Source organism: Rhinoderma darwinii, chromosome 6, assembly GCF_050947455.1.
Source record: "Rhinoderma darwinii isolate aRhiDar2 chromosome 6, aRhiDar2.hap1, whole genome shotgun sequence".
In the NCBI taxonomy this organism is placed as follows: Eukaryota; Metazoa; Chordata; class Amphibia; order Anura; family Rhinodermatidae; genus Rhinoderma; species Rhinoderma darwinii.
This window is the reverse complement of record NC_134692.1, coordinates 136,548,911-136,567,448: the sequence shown is the minus strand read 5'-3', so window position 1 is coordinate 136,567,448 and position 18,538 is coordinate 136,548,911. Positions and strand designations below refer to the sequence as shown.

The following is an 18,538-nucleotide window of genomic DNA, read 5'->3' as shown; positions in this document are numbered from 1 at the left end:
GCCGACAGTGCCATTGTCTGACTGCTCTTACAGTAAAGAATCCCCTTCAATGTTGGTGTAGAAACCTTCTTTCCTATAGTGGTTGCCTCCTAGTGGTGTTGAGTTCACACAAAAAGTCAGCTGCGGAAAACGGCAGCACTTTGCTGGCCGGCCTCCTGGGATCACATTTCATCCCATGTGACTGCCCCTACAGCTTGTGACTGGCTGCAGTGGTCACATGGGATGAAACACCATGCCAGGAGGCTATGCTGGAAGGAGGAACACAGACTTCTGGGTATGAGGTTTTTTTTGCGACAGAAGCGCTGTGAACCCGTCGCAAAAAAACGCAACTGCTGCTATTTGTTGCGGGATTTACCTTCCCATTGAATTCAATGGGGAAAACCTGCAGCAAATAAGCAGCGTTTACACAAATACAATTGACAAGCTGCGGAATAAAATTCTGCACTGCAGGTTCTGAGTGGTTTTTCCGCACAGTATTTACTGTATTTGTTTGATCTCATCCACTTTACTGCTGCTGTGATTTGCTGTGGATTTTCCATAACGAATCCCGTTGTGGAGAATCCGCAGTATTTACGCTACGTGTGAACTGACCCTTACAGTCCTGGGTATAAATAGATCATGAGATCTCCGTACAGACATTTGTATTTATACATAGTTTAGAAAAGATGGTTGACAGAAGTAATTTTGCTAATTATTCTGGGTACTGTAGTCCACCCATTCCATGACTTTTTTTGCCTGCCTTTTAACCTGCTCCAGCTCTACGTCTTTCTTGTGCACTGGCGCTCAGTGCTGTACATAATATTCCATGTGCGGTCCGACTAGAGATTTATAAAGTGGTAGAACTAGGTTCTCATCGATGCTCCTTTTGATGCACCCCAAGGTCTTATTTGCCTTGGCAGCAGCTGCCTGACACCAATTGCTAGTTAAAGGGTAACTGAACTTTCCAAAAACTTTTGACATGTCAGCACTAACACCCCCAGTGATCGCTAATACAATGCAGCAGAAGCGCTCTAGGTGTCACTTTGTTTCCGATCTGACGAAGATCACAGTGCGTGATCGAAACGCGTTGCAGCACAAACTTTTTTTATTGTTTTTTCTGTAATCCAAATAAAACTTTTTTGCTTCACAACTGAAGATTTCTTGGAGGAAATAACCTATTCACACTTGAGCGCCCGTACATAGGAGCATTTTTTTCTTTAAAGCTTGCTTTGTTTCCAATCGGCTTTCCTCAAAGCTGAGTGAGTGGTGTACGGACTCCATACACCGCCCCAAAGAAACGAAGTGGCACATTGCTTGTGCCGCTTTTTTTTTAGCAGTTAGTGTGGAGGGGAGGGGGGGGGGGAGCGGCGGGGCACCTCAGTGCTCAAACCCCCGCCGATCAAAACTTCTGTCTTATGAAAAGCTGTTTTGTTACCCAAGTTTACAGTTTATTTCCATGTCCGTGTTCCCCTGAATTTTCCTATTTAGTATGTAACGTGACCTGTATTTTCCCTTCTCTTATATTAATCAGTATTAAACCTCATTTCTGCCTATGCCTCCAAATTCTCCAGATCCATTTGTACCAAAATATTTTGTTAATAACTTTACAGAATTTAGTATCTGCAAAAATAGCTCTACAAGGACATCAATAAGGACAGGTGTAGACCCCCCCCCCCCCCACCCCGCTGTAGACACAAGTCTTGATATAGTCTAACACTGGTTTATGCCACTTTGGTGTATCACGATAGAGCCAAGGTGACACGTCGGCTGCATAAAGTGACAAGCCACAGCACCGGCCGTACGTTACATGTGAGCGAACGGGAAGACGACACTTCAGTTTGAAAATCATGAACTTTATTTTTGTTCATGGAACACATTTAGGAGGTGGCAGGAACAGCGGCGGCCTGGGTCCTCTGCATGGACACCCGGGTGTGAGTCTTTGCCAGATGGTCCGTATACTCCTGGAGGAGAAGATTGACACGTCAATACATAATACACAACCAGCCCGGTCCTGGATGTCCGTTATGCAATGAAAGATCCATTTACCTGATATGGAGACTTGGTGAAGATGGTTTCCTTCCAGAGGTCAGGAGTCAGGTAGCTGTAGGTCTTCGAGATGGCGTCGAAAGTGGCTTTAGCTGCAGAAAACAGAAAGGAGTCACGAATGGGCTTGACATGGCGGCATTATAGAGGCCGTGGCTATAGAGCTTCATACAGGGACAAAGCCGCCATAATGGTGGCCGCCCTGCCGTGCACACGGGGTCCAGATTATTTCCTCTCTCAGAACGACAGGAACACCAAACACAAGTGTAACTGCAGCGCAGAGAGGAGGGAACCAGTAACTGGTCACTGTATACTGTTCTGACATTCATATATACACGTCCATATTGTCCAGTCAAGTCAGGCCATCACATTCTATATACAGGCCTATGGATGTCAGGGGGATCCCCAACTCCGGACAAGCCACTGCAAGTAGACTTGGGCCAGCCATGTAATACTACATTTCCCCTGTAGGGGCGGCTGCAGTACCTAGAAACTTAGACCCTGTTCACATCACGTCTATGTACATTTAGCCACTAAAGCTCCAGACGTACACGTTAAACGTGTCAATAGGGCTACATTAGCCCAAAGGGGGCTAGAACTCCGTTTCGCCTGTGAGGCCAGTACACCGCAAAAAAGATATCGGATAGTATAGTAAACACTGATCCATCCACATCCCATTTAAAAAAAAAAAACTGTATGCGTTTTTTTGTTTTTTTTTTACATGGAAGTCTAAGGCCTAATTCACACCAGTGTGTTTGGTCCGTGATATACAGTCCGCATGTCAGCAGTGTTTCCCGGACCTAAGAGTGCAGGGAGGAACGCTCCTAGCATCATAGTTATGTACAATAAACTCTGCGGTAAAACTGTTCCGTATACGTTAAACGGAGGCCGTAAACCGAGCCTTACCCAAGACCAGCTGTTTATCGGGGGTCTCTGGAGCCAAACCCATGGCTATTATCCAACTGCCACTGTGGCTTGGATATTAAAGGGGTTGACCGGAGAGACCACCCGTTACCCACTCTACATAATGAAACAAGTGCCGGGCAGAACGGATGTACTAGGATTTCATGCCTTCGAATACGTGTGTGGTGCCCTGAGAACTCACCATTGATGCCACCTATGCCAAGACCCCCCCCCCCCCCCCACACTGCACAGAATTGTCAGGAGCTCATACAAGACCGTGCACCCGATACTGAAGAGCGTTCCAGCCTCCTGGCGCTATTCTATACCATGAGAAATTCCCTTCTCCATTACCTCATGAGTCACTTCTTACAGGGCCCTGTAGTTTTATATTACTTCCAGTCAGTCATGTGACAGGCGGTGTCTGTATTTTCCAAAAGTAATAGCCAATTGTTCCAATATTCGCCAGCCCATAAAGTTTAGGTGTCAACTCACCAAAGTTACCCAAGGTAGCAGTGCAGCCCCTGGCCGAGGTGTAGCAGTCGTCGATACCAGCCATCATCAGCAGCTTCTTGGGGACGGGAGCGGACACGATGCCAGTACCCCTGGGGGCAGGGATGAGACGCACCAGTACAGAGCCGCAACGTCCGGTTACCTGAAACAAACAGTCACACCAGAGTCACCTCAATTCTAGATGCAAGACACCGGCCCTGCCGCCAACCTACACAGCGCCAGCCCTACAGGTAGAGACGCCAACCATACTACAGAGCTTAACGGGAGGGCCAGAATTTTGGGATCTTTCCTCTTTAGATTCCAGCGGTCACACATTTCGTTGTTTGGTCATCTTCGCTGTATAGGACTTTCTATTAAGACCGTAAACCGCTCCGAGGATACCAGATCAGAAACTAAGCAGCACAGCGATCGATGGGGGGGGGGGGGGGTGTCCGTGCTCGGGCCCCCACTGAACAAAACTTCTGTCATGTCACCATGGAATGTCAAAAGTTTTTTTTTTTTTAAAGTTTAGTTCCACTATAACATATTGCCATTGCTATATTCCAGTACTTTAGCCTGCGAGCCGATTGTACACAGGCGGTTATCAGGTCATACCCAAGTACACCCTGGCAAAAAATATGGTCAGACAGCCCTGGGGGTCTTTCAATAGACCCTGGACTGTCAGACCATACAAGGTATGGGCCTCATTCATCACAGGGGCACCCTATGACATGATTAAAGGGGGTTCCCCTCAGCCTCACCGTTTGAATGCCTCGATCATGTTAAACCACAGATCAGAGGTACTTCATCTCAATGTCACAGGCACAATTTTATACCCGTGATTGAGCAGAGCGGAGAACCAACAAGATTGTGGCGTAGCCGGAGCGAGAAGAGACGCTCAGCTTTAAGGTTAAGAAAATGAGGGGAATTGCTAAAATATTAGCGTAAAGTGCCATTGTTTGCCTTCTACTCCATGCCAAGCACTCCAGCCCAGACTTCGCCATCCAGGATCTCTTACCTTGCAGGGCACGGTGTGGGGTTTGCCGATCTTGTTACCCCAGTAGCCTCTACGCACGGGTACAATGGACAGCTTGGCCAGGATGATGGCACCACGGATGGCTGTGGCGACTTCTTTGGAGCATTTCACACCAAGACCAACGTGGCCGTTAAAGTCTCCAATTGCCACAAAAGCCTAAAAATTAAGTAACGAGAGAGAAAATGTTGACATTGGACATTGTGTGGGAATAATCAGCGAGATCAGGAAGAGCGGGGGAAGGGAACCCACCTTGAACCTTGTGCGCTGTCCGGCGCGGGTCTGCTTCTGCACGGGCATGATCTTCAGGACCTCGTCTTTCAAAGAGGAAGCCAGGAAGAAGTCAATGATCTCGGACTCCTAAAAACAGATGTGAGGGGTTAACCAGTGGGGGGAAAAAAAAAAAAATCTACAGTAAGGGCGGGGTTCCTGGTGACAACCACTGAGCACTATTTTACAGCAGAGACGTTGTCACTTGTCCTCAAAGCAAGTTTATCAAGTCTACCTGAGGGCAGTGAGGGGGACGGGATATATCTGAAATTGTTTGACTTTGCTCCTTACTTTACACTGCAGCACATCTCCAAAAAGGGACTTAATAGAAACTGTAGACATCACGTACCTTGATTGGCAGGGAGAACAGATAGATTTCCTCCAAAGACTTGATCTTCATGTCTTTGACCAGACGGCCAAGCTTGGTTACTGGAATCCACTGTAAAAAATTATCTATTAATGGAAACCCAAAACCATCGCCCTCCCCCCAAAGCGCAGAGAGTGGGGAAGGGGGAGCCTTGTGCGGTAAAACAGCCCCCTGCACACAAATAGATTCTGTAGTGACCGCGGTTACCTGCGGATTACTCTGCCCTTATCCCAGGTTATGTACGGCGTGAACCGTCCCTTTAAATCCGCAGAACATACTCACTTCTTTGTCATCGGCTTTGCCTCCACGGGCCCCGCGACCTCTTCCGCGGCCCCTGCCTCTTCCACGACCACGGCCCCGACCCCCACTGCCGAAGCCTCCGCGGAAACCTCCCCTGTTTGCACCGGCGTCATCCGCCATTTGCTGTAAGGAAAAGCAATACAATTAGATACGTGGAGAATCGCGGTTCTGGTCTTGTACATGGCGGCCACGACATCCTCCGATGCGCAGCACAAAAACCTAAACCACTGACACGTGGGCCCCAGTAGTGGCCACAAAGCAGATCCTAATGCCCGCCAGTGACCACCTCGTATATAGCGGGCATATGTGAAGTGTGGCAAGACAACATTTAAAGGGGTACACCACATAACAGGGGAACCCGCGTAGTCTGATCATGAAGGCCCCTTTCAGCCAATCAGAACCAGCATTTCTCAAATACTTCGGGAGGTAAATGGTCCGCATTTTCAGGCCGTTTTCCCATACAAAGTATGGGAGCACGGCCCGTAAAAAACGAAAAAGAGGACATGCTCCATAATTTCCGGCGCAGTTCTAAGGCACGGACACCTGTCCGTAGCGATGCGGAAAGTTGTCCGCAGCCAATAGAATTGCGGAGATTTTTTTCTGGTCGTGTGCACGAGGCCTTTAATGGGTTTATGTAAATAAATTCATAGAACAAAAAGACCTGCATCTTTCCAATAAACCAATTCAGCCCCATTTTCAATATATCTGCTTGCTGTCAGTTAAGGACAACACTCCTATCCACATCCATAGGCTGAATCCCTTGAAAAATCTTACACATTACTTTAGTCGCTCAGAATTTCAGCTTTCTACTAGGTCAGTGAATGGGGAAACAGTTTGTACTTCACAGCTGAGGGTTCGTTACAACTGTACAAAAAACGTGACAATCTAGGCGGATAATACCTGCACTTGCCGTAACCAACCCTAGGTTTATACAGGGTTTCCGTTACCAGAATGGTAAGTGGCACATTCACTAGGAGACATGGGTAATAAGACAGGAGGTAGGCAGCATACAAGCAGGCCGCGCAATTCACCATCGAGAACCTTCACATCTCCCCTCTAAATATCACCATGGTTACAGCACCCCACTTCCGCCCTCTCACGTAAACCCATCAGAAGTGGCTACAACCGTGGGATGCCCCCGATGCGCGCGGATTCCCTACCGGCCGCTCTCCCACCAGCCGCCATTACTTACGTGATTTCAATGGACTAGAAGGCCGGAACCCGATGGACGTAGAATCTTATACCAGCGAAATCTCGCGAGAGCTGGAGCCCGGGAACGAGCATGAGCAAATAGAAGGTTACCGCATTCTCACTACGTCCTTATGCTCCATGCTGGTTACAGGGTGATGTCCTTATAAGGGATTGTATATAAGGAGCCGCCCCGGACAGGAGCGGCCTCTTCTTACTCACGCTGCATGGAGGATGGTGAGAACCTGGGTGAGGGATGATGCGGGTTATTGTTAGTAATGGGATAATAGACTGGTTAGTTTTGCTGTGTTAAGAATCGCATGGGCTTGTAGGTAGAACAGTGGCGTCGTGGTTAAACATTTTAAGGGGTCCGTCTCTGAAGCCTCGTTATATCTGGGGGGGGGTCTTTCCTTGATACACATGGGGACAATGGTGTGTATATAGAGCAGTGCTGCAGGCTGGACACGTGTTATATATGCATGGTGGTTGTAGTCCAGGCTGGGCTTGTTATATAGGCATAGTGTAGAGCTGCAGGCTGGCCACGTGTTATATAGGCATGATGTATATAGTGCAGAGCTGCAGGCTGGGCTTGTTATATAGGCATGGTGTATATAGTGTAGAGCTGCAGGCTGGGCTTGTTATATAGGCATGGTGTATATAGTGTAGAGCTGCAGGCTGGGCTTGTTATATAGGCATGGTGTATATAGTGCAGAGCTGCAGGCTGGGCTTGTTATATAGGCATGGTGTATATAGTGCAGAGCTGCAGGCTGGGCTTGTTATATAGGCATGGTGTATATAGTGCAGAGCTGCAGGCTGGGCTTGTTATATAGGCATGGTGTATATAGTGCAGAGCTGCAGGCTGGGCTTGTTATATAGGCATGGTGTGTGTATATAGTGTAGAGCTGCAGGCTGGCCACGTGTTATATAGGCATGGTGTATATAGTGCAGAGCTGCAGGCTGGGCTTGTTATATAGGCATGGTGTATATAGTGCAGAGCTGCAGGCTGGGCTTGTTATATAGGCATGTTGTGTATATAGTGTAGAGCTGCAGGTTGGGCATGTTATATAGGCATGGTGTATATAGTGCAGAGCTGCAGGCTGGGCTTGTTATATAGGCATGGTGTATATAGTGCAGAGCTGCAGGCTGGGCTTGTTATATAGGCATGTTGTGTATATAGTGTAGAGCTGCAGGTTGGGCATGTTATATAGGCATGGTGTGTGTATATAGTGTAGAGCTGCAGGCTGGCCACGTGTTATATAGGCATGGTGTATATAGTGCAGAGCTGCAGGCTGGGCTTGTTATATAGGCATGTTGTGTATATAGTGTAGAGCTGCAGGTTGGGCATGTTATATAGGCATGGTGTATATAGTGTAGAGCTGCAGGCTGGGCTTGTTATATAGGCATGGTGTATATAGTGTAGTATAGGCATGGTGTATATAGTGTAGAGCTGCAGGCTGGGCTTGTTATATAGGCATAGTGTAGAGCTGCAGGCTGGGCTTGTTATATAGGCATGGTGTATATAGTGTAGAGCTGCAGGCTGGGCTTGTTATATAGGCATGATGTATATAGTGCAGAGCTGCAGGCTGGGCTTGTTATATAGGCATGGTGTATATAGTGCAGAGCTGCAGGCTGGGCTTGTTATATAGGCATGATGTATATAGTGCAGAGCTGCAGGCTGGGCTTGTTATATAGGCATGATGTATATAGTGCAGAGCTGCAGGCTGGGCTTGTTATATAGGCATGGTGTATATAGTGCGGAGCTGCAGGCTGGGCTTGTTATATAGGCATGGTGTATATAGTGCGGAGCTGCAGGCTGGCCACGTGTTATATAGGCATGGTGTATATAGTGCAGGCTGGGCTTGTTATATAGGCATGGTGTATATAGTGTAGAGCTGCAGGCTGGGCTTGTTATATAGGCATGGTGTATATAGTGTAGAGCTGCAGGCTGGGCTTGTTATATAGGCATGATGTATATAGTGCAGAGCTGCAGGCTGGGCATGTGTTATATAGGCATGATGTATATAGTGCAGAGCTGCAGGCTGGGCTTGTTATATAGGCATGTTGTGTATATAGTGTAGAGCTGCAGGTTGGGCATGTTATATAGGCATGGTGTGTGTATATAGTGTAGAGCTGCAGGTTGGGCATGTTATATAGGCATGGTGTATATAGTGTAGAGCTGCAGGCTGGGCACATGTTATATAGGCATGGTGTATATAGTGTAGAGCTGCAGGCTGGGCACGTGTTATATAGGTGTGGTGTATATAGTGTAGTATAGGCATGGTGTATATAGTGTAGAGCTGCAGGCTGGGCACATGTTATATAGGTGTGGTGTATATAGTGTAGAGCTGCAGGCTGGGCACGTGTTATATAGGTGTGGTGTATATAGTGTAGTATAGGCATGGTGTATATAGTGTAGAGCTGCAGGCTGGGCACGTGTTATATAGGTGTGTATATAGTGCAGTAGGCTGGCCTCACTATTGTTTGCATGCGCTCGGTGAGATCCCAGCATATAAAGGGGTCACGGTAGGAGTTATTGGAGTTTTATTCTAGGTCTAATATTATTGGGATGCGCTGAGCTTATGAATTGGGCGTCTTGGCTTTGGCACATACTGAAAATTACTTCTGGCCTCCTCGGTAGCCTTTAGTAAGATCTCTGTGCCTACATGAATTAGGAACATTAAGCTCATTACCCATTCTTTATATGCATGTAATGAGACCCGTGCTCCGACATTTATCTTTATTGTAGAGTAAGCCGTCAGCGGGTACTTGTGCCATGTATGACTGCAGCTGGGGGTATATGGGGCGCTCTGGATGAACTTAACTAAACTTTGTTTTCTTATTTCAGGCCTTCTGTGGTGACAGATTTATTCTGGCTGAACTTCAAGAATGACTGGTGTGAATCTTGTGAAGTAAAATATTGTAGGCGTTTTCTGAAGGGTTTTGTGGCAGGGCTTTGGTTGTCGATGCTCTTAAGGTGCCCGTATACCTTCAGTAGCTGTTGGTTGGGCACTCGTTTGGCTGATGGCTGTTCCCAACCTCCCCATACACATACAGGCTTGGCCGAGTGTTTGTGTTTACATTGGGAGAGGGAAAAAGCCATTGCCAGAGGAGTCCAGTAATGGTTTGGGGCCTGTTCACATCTGCGTTGGTGGCTCCCGTTGCCTCCGCCACAGATCTGGCCCAAAACGCTGTGGAAATGATAGCAGTTCATGCTACGCTATTTTACTCGTACAGTGGCAGACGCCATGACTGAGACCCAACAAAACAAGTCATTCTGCTATTATGTACTTGCTTCTGACCGAGCAGAGTAACGGAAACGCCTAACTCAAATGTGAACAGGCCCTTATCCCATTTAGTAACAAAGCATCAGTGTTAAAATCCAATATGCCTGATCCCTCCTGACCGCTGCTGTTGGGGGATAGTGAAGAATCTGCTCCATAAACATTAAGTCGTTGACCGATTTGGCTGGCTATTCTGTCATTTGTATGGGCACCGTTTTAGTGATCTATGGTCTGACGCCACGGTCTTATGGCTGGTGGCGCTTATTGCTTACCTTTTTACACTGCGCACATTCATTGATAAAGTACATCATAGGCTCAGACTGCTGGGAGTTGAACTCTGTTCACATTTGCATTGGAAGCTGCGTCGCAAAATCCATTAGACTTGATGGAATCCACTATGGTGGGTTGTATAGGCAATAGCGGTTTTGTGTCTGTAACGTAACCTCCCGCAGCACCTACAGGGTGATTTGATCACGTGACATCATGAAAACGCAGTCGCTGTGACCTAGTTGGCACACCAGAGGGGGGGGGGCAGGAACACAAAAATTGACAAAGTGTCTTAGAAATTCTGGTGTTCTCCCTTTTACAGGTAGCGACCTTGTAGACTGTCCTTTTAATAATCCATATTTCCAATTGGTTGCATCACTGGGGGAGGGGAATCTATACTGTAATAACATATTATATATAATGTATAGATTTGTGAATTGATCTCAACTTGGTTTCCTGTTCCATAAAAATAATTTATTAATAAAATTGAATTTTGTCTGAAGAACGGTGTGGTTTTCTGCATTCTCGTACCATGTTTGTATTTCACAATTTTCCTCCTCTGTGCAGTACAATGGGCGTCCATTGACCCCTCGGCTGCCATGTCCAGCGCTGGGGCTGATGACAATAGTAAACTATGTGCTCATTGATCTGTGGAGCCAATGGCCGTCCTTCCCCAGTGTTTGGAATAGCTGCTGACGGCTGGAAGAGTGTGGAGTGGGGGATGTGATGGGGTTTGCAGTCTCCCGGAGCGCCGGCTGCACATGATTTGTGTAATGAATGGGACATGGCTCTAGAAAGAGCGGCACGGTGGACGGCTGCGCTCGGACCTGTATTGTGACTCTCCCTGAGGCATTGGAGTATACGGATATGGTATGTAGAGGACTAAAGTGTGGGGTCTGCTTCCAGGAAGAGGGTCTTGTATGTACTTGGGGGTTAGTGGGTGCCCAGCAGACTTCTGAGGTCCTGATGTTCTGTGCTATGTGCTCGGGGTTCCCCATACAACACCAGAGCAGTCACAGTAGGATGTGTTGTCTGGTCCCACCCCAAGCTTTTGGGTTGGGGTACCCGAAGAATCCCGCTCCATGGGCTTGCACAAGACATTTAGCTGACCTAGGAAATAACCCTTAATTTGCTGGATACTAAACCTTGAAGGGGCTGCTCACTATAAACGTGTCATAAATGTCTGATACATGTGGAGACCTGCACCGCCCAGAAACGGAGGTCCCTTGTAACCACCTGGCATGGGGGCAATTGGTCGCTGCATCTGTGTGGGGAAGGTGATAGATTCTGGAAGTAAATGAGTTGAGGAACAAGCGTATCGCCACGGCTTCCAGAACCCCAAACACCTTCACTGCCTGGGTCTGGTGGCCAGTAGCTGCCCCACTGGGGATGGGGGCTTCTAGAGATAGGTGTGGTGGGTTCTTCCTCTGGGACCTATATTTGTGGCATCTCCACAGCCATGAACTTTTCATGAGAAATGTGAGCTGACTGTCACAAGTTTCTGCATCAAAATCTGCTCCAAAAAACGCAGTGTAAACAGGGCCTTAAGGCGTATACACACGTGGTCAATTTGGCAAAAACTGCAGTATGATCGAAACTATTGCAGACTCCCTTAGGCCGCGTGCACCGGGCTGTATTATGTCCCCATTACGTATGGCGCTGTAATAGCGTCCTAGAGGACTGAGGTCTCTTCTGTACTCTAGGACTAGGTTTTAATTCTCCGGGTGTAGCAGTTGCCCATAACAACCAGGGTCAAGCTTGTTTTAAGTATTGAAAATGAAAGTAGCAACCTGATTGGTTGCCATGGGCAACTGTCCCACATTTGCACTAATTTTGATAAATCTCACAATGTCTGCTATACATTTTAAATGCCATCTATTTCTCCATGTTATCAGCCGTCTTAGGCTATGAAGTCTGAATAGTGTTTATCGGGGTGCATAGTAACAGTATATACCATGTGTCCCCCGGTTTTCTGTACTTTCACCGGTTATAGGACACAGCGCTGTTCATCCTGGTTCTGATATAGACCGCAATGATATTGTGTGTATGAAGTTTACATGTGTTTCCAGGGAGGCGGATACGATCTAGATCTTTTTACGGAAGATCCAGACTATGATCTCCTATGTGCCATCTGCCATGGTGTCCTGAGGTGCCCGGTCATGATCTCCTGTGGGCACATCTTCTGCAGAAAATGCATTTTACAGTGGCTGAAAAGGTGAGATCTTATCATGACCATTACCAGGGAGAGGTTATTAAATGTTAGTTCAGCGTTGTGTATGTCCGGTATATTATCATGGGGGGCTCTTCTGGGTACAGTGCTCCTTAGCTTTAGACCAACCATCTAATATTTGTGCTGCCATAGGAATAAATGCAGATGTAATGTCTAATTGTATATAATGTGCATATCAGAAAAGATCAGTCAACAGCAGCTTGTATGACGTGGGACCCATCGCCTGCTCAAATCAATGGATTCCAAGCAACTAACGTGCTCCTATGGCCTTTTTTTTTTTTTTTTTTAATTTGAGGGTGTTGCCCTAGGGCTGTGTGCACATGTTGCTTATTTTATTGCAGAATATATGCATCAAAATAGCAGCGGGGGGGGGGAAAAAAACGTGTTTTTTACATTTTGATGCGTAAATCGGTGCGTTTTCATTCTGCAGGTTTTGGGGTGTTTTTCTTTAGAAATAGACAGACATACAATTTGCAAGTGGCAACGCAGGTGAATTACGTGCAGAAAAAAATAATTCAGCGTATACGTGACTTATTGAAACCTCACTTGCTTTGCTGGTACTGTGTTACTCTGCAGGCAAAACCGCACGTAATACGCATCGTGTGAATTGAGCCTTAATGCTGATACTTGCGTGGGTATCTGCGTATTAAAGAGGTCGTCTTCTGGTTTAGGGTAAGGCCCCACAGAGCGGCGTTCGCCGAACTGTGAAATTGCTTGTTAAAGGCCGTGTGATGTTGCAGGTAAAACTGCTGGTTATCTGCAAAGTCATGCGATTCTATTCGTTAATGTGGCCGGGTCAATGGCGCACTGTTATGTTCTAGTGGATGAAATCCTGCCCACATGCGGTGGCCAAAGGCTGCACGGTTTTGCAGCCAATACCAGTGTTACTAGCGAAATCGGGAGGCCATTGGCCACCGCAGGTACGCGTGGTTTTGCCTGCATGTATCCGCCGACGTGTGGGAGTGCACCCTTAGAAAACACACTTTGGGGTAGATGGAGAGCAGTTACAAGGAGTGTCTCTTGTGCTGGAGGACCCAGGCCCTTCCTATTGATGTCAATGAGAACTGTAATGCTTCATTTCCCCTGTGGTGGTGCTGCAGGGGAGTTGAATACTTGCTGCTGTGTTCCCCCACAGGTAATCGCTGGGGGTCCTAACCGCAACGTATACTACGATCAGTTTATTATCAGGGGACCCTTCTAACAAAAAGGTCTAAGAACCTGTCTTAAGTGTCAAGACAAGGGGTAGGAGTATATTATGGTGTGTATATAACGTAATCAGACTTGGGGCTTATTCAGACATTTTAAGCCATGCCCCCTAACCACACCCAATATCCTGCATAAACATATCAAATGATGAATTAAAATTTGTTGCCACACACAGCACTCTAGGTAATGCCACCCAGCCCCCCTGGTAGGTAATGCCACCCAGCCCCCTGTAGGTTGCACCCATCCCCCCCTTCCAGGAGAAGTCACTGACTTCAATGTCCATATATGGACAGTGTAGTCACTGACTTCTCCTGGAGAGGAGTCCCCGGCCACAGGGTCGGGGATTCCGCTTCAGAAGTGAGTGACGTCGCTGTGTCCATATATGGACTGTGTAGTCACTCACTTCTCCTGTAGCGGATTCCTCAGCCGGGGATTGGGGATTCCGACTCCTACAGGGAACAAAAAAAGACCCTCACATTAACTCTGCACTGTGAGGAGGAGTGAGAGTGCGAGCGACGGAAGACACGGCTGGCACTCGGGACACATCCGGTGATGGCCGTGTATTACCCGGCCCCATAGACTTCTATGGGGGCAGGGTAAACGGCCGAAAATAGGGCATGTCCCATTTTTTGCCGGCCAGGTTTACCGGGCTGTCAAAAAATCGGTCGTGTGAATAGCCCCATCACTCACTGTCAGAAGGAGGCAGGAGTCTTGCAGCGGCGTTCTCACTGGTGTCGATGCCGGCCCAGGAGTGAACCAGTCCAGTCACCTGACCGGTGACCAGTCAGCAGGAATCAGCTGTTTTGATGCAGCGCCCAGCGGGACATTTTGAAGACTGGCCGGGAGAGCGGTGAGAAACCGGGACTGGCCCACCGGAATCGGGACAGTTGGGAGGTATGCGTATAATACGTCCGTGCACGGACCTATGTTAGTCAATGGGGCCGTTGAGAGTGATTTTCACGCGCCTCGCACGGACTTGTTAGTGAATGGGGTCGTGCAGACTGTCAGTGAAACTGCGTAAAACTCACGACATGTCCTATATTTCTGAGTTTCTCGCGCATCACGCACCCATTGAAGTCAATGGGTGCGTGAAAATCACATGCACCACACGGAAGCACTTCCGGGTGCGGCGTGCGATTCGCACAACAGCAGTAAAAACTATGAATGAAAACAGAAAAGCACCACGTGCTTTTCTGTTTACAAACAACCAAACAGAGTGTCATAATGATGGCGGCTGCGCGAAAATCACACAGCCACGCATCATACGCTGCTGACACACGGAGCTTTTGCTGACCTTTGGCGCGAGCAAAACGCACACGCTCGTGTGAATCCGGCCTTAGACTATTTACAGCAGGACATTATTATGGACTCAAAAGTGTTCATTAGATGCTCCGTCAACAGCAGCTTGTCAGTGGTTTCCATAAATTTATATTAAAAATATTTCTGGAGTTTACATTTGCTAACCGTAAAGTGATTACGCATCTGCGCCATTTTCACAAAAGATTGAACTTGCAAGTCCGCAGCACGTATAGTATAGATTTTTTTTATGCTGCGAGTGAATCGGGTTTCTCACGCTGTAATCTACTTCGATGTGGAATTTCAGTGTGGATTTCACAACCAAAAATTGTGCGACAAATACGCAATAGGCGATGTGTGAACCTGGCCTTAAAATCAGTTGTGCTTTACTTTCTCAGGCAGCAGACCTGTCCGTGTTGTAGAACAGAAGTGAGGGGTAAACTCTATGTACAGATGCACAAACTGAAGAGGAAAATTAACCGTCTGCAAGTCAAGGTAAAGGAGATGCGGCGTCATTAGACGGGAATAGACGCAGCCCCCTCCCCCACCGTTCCCAAAATTGCAATGAGACTTAATGGCGGAAACAGTGGTATACCTGGATATCATTGGAAATTTCAGTGCATCAGGTATCATTTCTCCCAATAAGTTGCTCACCTATTGGTGAATATGTAACCGGGAATAACTCCATAGGAACCGATCGTTTTGGGTTTTAATCAAATGCAAATTATGGATGGTTGCCATGGGTTCTTGAAAAAAAAGTTTGGATTTATATAAATGAGGCTTAAATCATTGTATAACAATAAGTTCAGCAACTTTCCAATATAGTTAGCTGTTTAATACAGATTTCAAGATCTCTGCCTGCTGTCAGTGAATAGAAATGTTCATTGTTTAGCTGTAAAGCCTGTTACGAGATCTGCGATGCATTTGAAGGGATTTTGATATAAGGAAAAGGAAACCGCACCACTGCTGTCAATAAGGTCAAAGCGAACAATTGAACGGAGCTGAGCTGCAATACCACAGACTGCCATATAGACAAGAGTGGTGCTGTTTCTGGAAAATAAGACCTACCTGTGCCAGTAGATTGGGATTTCAGCCTCTGGGTGTAAACCAGGATGATTCAAATTACAGCAAGCAGAGGTCTTTAAAATGGTGGGAAACAGAAACCTAAAGCATAAAAAGAAAGTTGGTAAAGTTGGCATTACAAAATTAGTTTTAGGGTCGTAATTGATCATTTGTGAAGGCCGATGACCTCATACGCATGTATCTGTTTTTGATTGTCAGTGTCCTAATGCGCAGAATGGCTGTCCAGCTCTGTTCCCTCTGCTGAGGAGCGAGGAGCACGCCGACACGTGCGCTTTTGGGTTAGTGGCCTGCTCCAATGAAGGATGTCCTGCCCAGGTCATGAGGAAAGACGTAGGTGACCACAACCACAGCTGCGAGTATTGGAGCGAGATGTGTCACATGGGATGCGGAGCGCTGCTGACCCCCGAGAGCCGAGATGAACACAACTGCTACATGGAACTGAAAGAGACCTACAACAAACAGCTGCACAAGCTGCGGCAGAAGGCGCGGAGGATAGAGAGTCTCTCCTCACAGATGAGCAGGCAGATACAGCTGCTTAGTGAGGGTCTGGAGGGCGTCCAGGCCTCGGCCAGCACAGAGGAGGCCGAATAAACTGCGCGCAAGCAATGCGGTTCACTGTCATGGCGTCATAACGCTTTAAAGGAACACAGGGCAAAACTGTAACACTATTATATCAAGTGATGAGTCTGAGGGGGCGGGGCTTGACAACGGTTCTTTATATAGTGTCCTTTTAATCCTTGTGTCATGCTCCGCCCTTCAGGCTCTGTGCAGTGTACAGGTTTTGCCTGGAGATTTCCTTTAAATAGACTTCTATTAGCCGACTCCTTGTAGAGAGTTGGGGAGCGGTCCCACGTAGCGGCGTCCGCGAACCAAGGCCTCGTGCGGTGGGCAGAGGTTTCATACAAATTGTTATTGACTGCAGGATTTTGCAGGTAAACTGCAGATTTACCTGTAAAAACGATGTGCCCATTAAAGGGGTCCTCCCACTAATCACACTCATCACCTATCCACGTAATAGGTGATTAATGTATGATCGCTGCACTCGGTTGTCTCCGTCCGCCCAATAGATGTTGAATGGAGCGCTCGTGTGCGACTGCTGTCCCATTCAAAATTATCCTCACAGCGATCGTACATTGAAGAGGAACCGGGATCGTGGGGGCCCCCAGCGATCATACATTTTTTACCAATCTTGTGGATATCTCATAAGTGGGGGAAAAAAACCTTAATGTCCACACGGTTTTAGAGATAAAACTGTTTTTTTTCGGCAAAATCGTGCGACCAATACGAATCTATTATGTGGCAATGGTGTGCGGACGCCGCTACGTGGGACTACATTCAAATTATTTGGGACCGCCATCGATTGCAAGAACGGGTACTCTATCCTTCCTCACCAGGATGGACACAGGTGGCCCAGCAGCTTGCCCGGCTGTTTCTCCTCATAGAGTTGTATGGCGCAGTAACGGGCCAATCCACACAACTCATTGTGGCCGTCCTGGTGGGGAGGGACAAGGGGTTCCCCGTTATAGCAATCAATGATGGTCCATGTGGCTGGTCCCCCCCCATCTACTAAAATGGTCTTACAATTAGCTATTTTTAGATGGGGAAGGGGCATAAAATATATATACATATCCTGATGGACTTTTACTTTGAATTTTTTTTGTCTTTTTTAAAAGGGGCTTTACGTAAATCTTTTTTTGTACATTAAAAAGTTCTGCAACTTTGTAACATACTTTGTGTTAACATTTTTCACCATTTCCAAGATCTCTGTTTGCGATCAGTAAATGGAAGCCTTGTTTACATTTGTCAACGCAGGCGCAGGTCCTGTTACAATGTATGAAGGACTCTGTTGGAACGAAACATGCAGCTGTGTGGATTGGCTCAGAACACTTTTCATCCTCTTGATGTTCCCACTCACAGAGCAAGCAGGGATATTGAAAATGGTTACGTTATAGAATGGTCAAACTTTATTCACATAAAACCGTAAAACCCCTTTAATAAAACGGAAAATATACTTGGAAATGCTGTGATTTGGAGCTTTCATATATTATATGAATGTTTTCAGTGCACTTGATCTTGTGAACATTTGTAATAAATACGCAGAATTTTACAATTCTCATTGTATGTTTTTGGTTTTTTTTTAACTGATTTTTGTCACAATTCATGTTTTTGGTCAATGGTTGCAGCCTTTTGCGTTTTTCTCACCCAGACTTCCTACAGGTCTTAGGGTATGTTCACACGAGGTCATTACGTCCGTAATTGACGGACGTATTTCGGCCGCAAGTACCGGACCGAACACAGTGCAGGGAGCCGGGCATAGTTATGTACGACGCTAGGAGTCCCTGCCTCCCTGCGGGACAACTGTCCCATACAGTAATCATGTTTACAGTGCCCTATAATACAGCAATATTTCCTCTATCAGCAACGCACATATGTGCAGCCAATCAGCAGCCACTTGGATGTAGGCATCACCTGTGCCAGTCACTACAATCAGAGATTGGGGGAAGTGATCTACGACAGTTCTGTTGTCTGAGGGCCTGGACTATGGGACGGCGTTAATGAATCCCGGACAGCGGGTCATAGGGAGGCGTAGCTAGGGGTTTAGC

The 18,538-nt window shown here is 47.1% G+C and overlaps 2 protein-coding genes and 1 non-coding gene across 6 annotated transcripts; 2 read left to right on the top strand and 1 right to left on the bottom strand.

The window, feature by feature from the left end:
- Nucleotides 1-1,816: 1,816 nt before the first annotated feature.
- RPS2 (ribosomal protein S2) lies at nucleotides 1,817-16,016 on the bottom strand. Of its 2 annotated transcripts, none has more exons than XM_075830566.1 (8): nucleotides 15,921-16,016; nucleotides 5,367-5,507; nucleotides 5,067-5,156; nucleotides 4,700-4,807; nucleotides 4,433-4,606; nucleotides 3,418-3,577; nucleotides 2,026-2,117; nucleotides 1,817-1,940 (listed from the first exon to the last, which is right to left on the bottom strand). In XM_075830566.1, exons 2-8 carry the CDS (start codon nucleotides 5,502-5,504, stop codon nucleotides 1,857-1,859), a joined length of 846 nt encoding a protein of 281 aa, XP_075686681.1. In that variant the 5' UTR covers nucleotides 5,505-5,507; nucleotides 15,921-16,016; the 3' UTR covers nucleotides 1,817-1,856. The 2 variants fall into 2 exon arrangements, with proteins under 2 accessions (XP_075686681.1, XP_075686682.1); XM_075830567.1 differs by lacking the exon at nucleotides 15,921-16,016 and adding an exon at nucleotides 6,577-6,599.
- Nucleotides 6,745-18,028, top strand: RNF151 (ring finger protein 151). 3 transcript variants are annotated; one of them, XM_075830569.1, is made up of 5 exons: nucleotides 6,745-6,809; nucleotides 9,418-9,465; nucleotides 12,190-12,335; nucleotides 15,251-15,347; nucleotides 16,134-18,028. In XM_075830569.1, exons 3-5 carry the CDS (start codon nucleotides 12,280-12,282, stop codon nucleotides 16,524-16,526), a joined length of 546 nt encoding a protein of 181 aa, XP_075686684.1. In that variant the 5' UTR covers nucleotides 6,745-6,809; nucleotides 9,418-9,465; nucleotides 12,190-12,279; the 3' UTR covers nucleotides 16,527-18,028. The 3 variants fall into 3 exon arrangements, with proteins under 3 accessions (XP_075686684.1, XP_075686685.1, XP_075686683.1); XM_075830570.1 differs by lacking the exon at nucleotides 12,190-12,335 and having other exon boundaries at nucleotides 9,418-9,481; XM_075830568.1 differs by lacking the exon at nucleotides 6,745-6,809 and having other exon boundaries at nucleotides 7,599-9,465.
- On the top strand, nucleotides 9,177-9,305 carry LOC142656762 (small nucleolar RNA ACA64). The gene has a single exon (XR_012849743.1). It is a non-coding gene; the product is annotated as a small nucleolar RNA ACA64 (small nucleolar RNA).
- Nucleotides 18,029-18,538: the final 510 nt, after the last annotated feature.

Bases quoted from the DNA above. Each gene is read 5' to 3' on its own strand.
- RNF151 (XM_075830569.1), top strand. From the start codon at position 12,280: ATGATCTCCTGTGGGCACATCTTCTGCAGAAAATGCATTTTACAGTGG. The intron at 12,336-15,250 runs GTGAGATCTTAT...TTACTTTCTCAG, and splicing joins ATTTTACAGTGGCTGAAAAG to GCAGCAGACCTGTCCGTGTT. The intron at 15,348-16,133 runs GTAAAGGAGATG...TTTGATTGTCAG, and splicing joins TTAACCGTCTGCAAGTCAAG to TGTCCTAATGCGCAGAATGG.
- RPS2 (XM_075830566.1), bottom strand. From the start codon at position 5,504: ATGGCGGATGACGCCGGTGCAAACAGGGGAGGTTTCCGCGGAGGCTTC. The intron at 3,578-4,432 runs GTAAGAGATCCT...TGTTTGTTTCAG, and splicing joins CCCACACCGTGCCCTGCAAG to GTAACCGGACGTTGCGGCTC. The intron at 2,118-3,417 runs GTGAGTTGACAC...TGTTTTCTGCAG, and splicing joins TGCTACCTTGGGTAACTTTG to CTAAAGCCACTTTCGACGCC.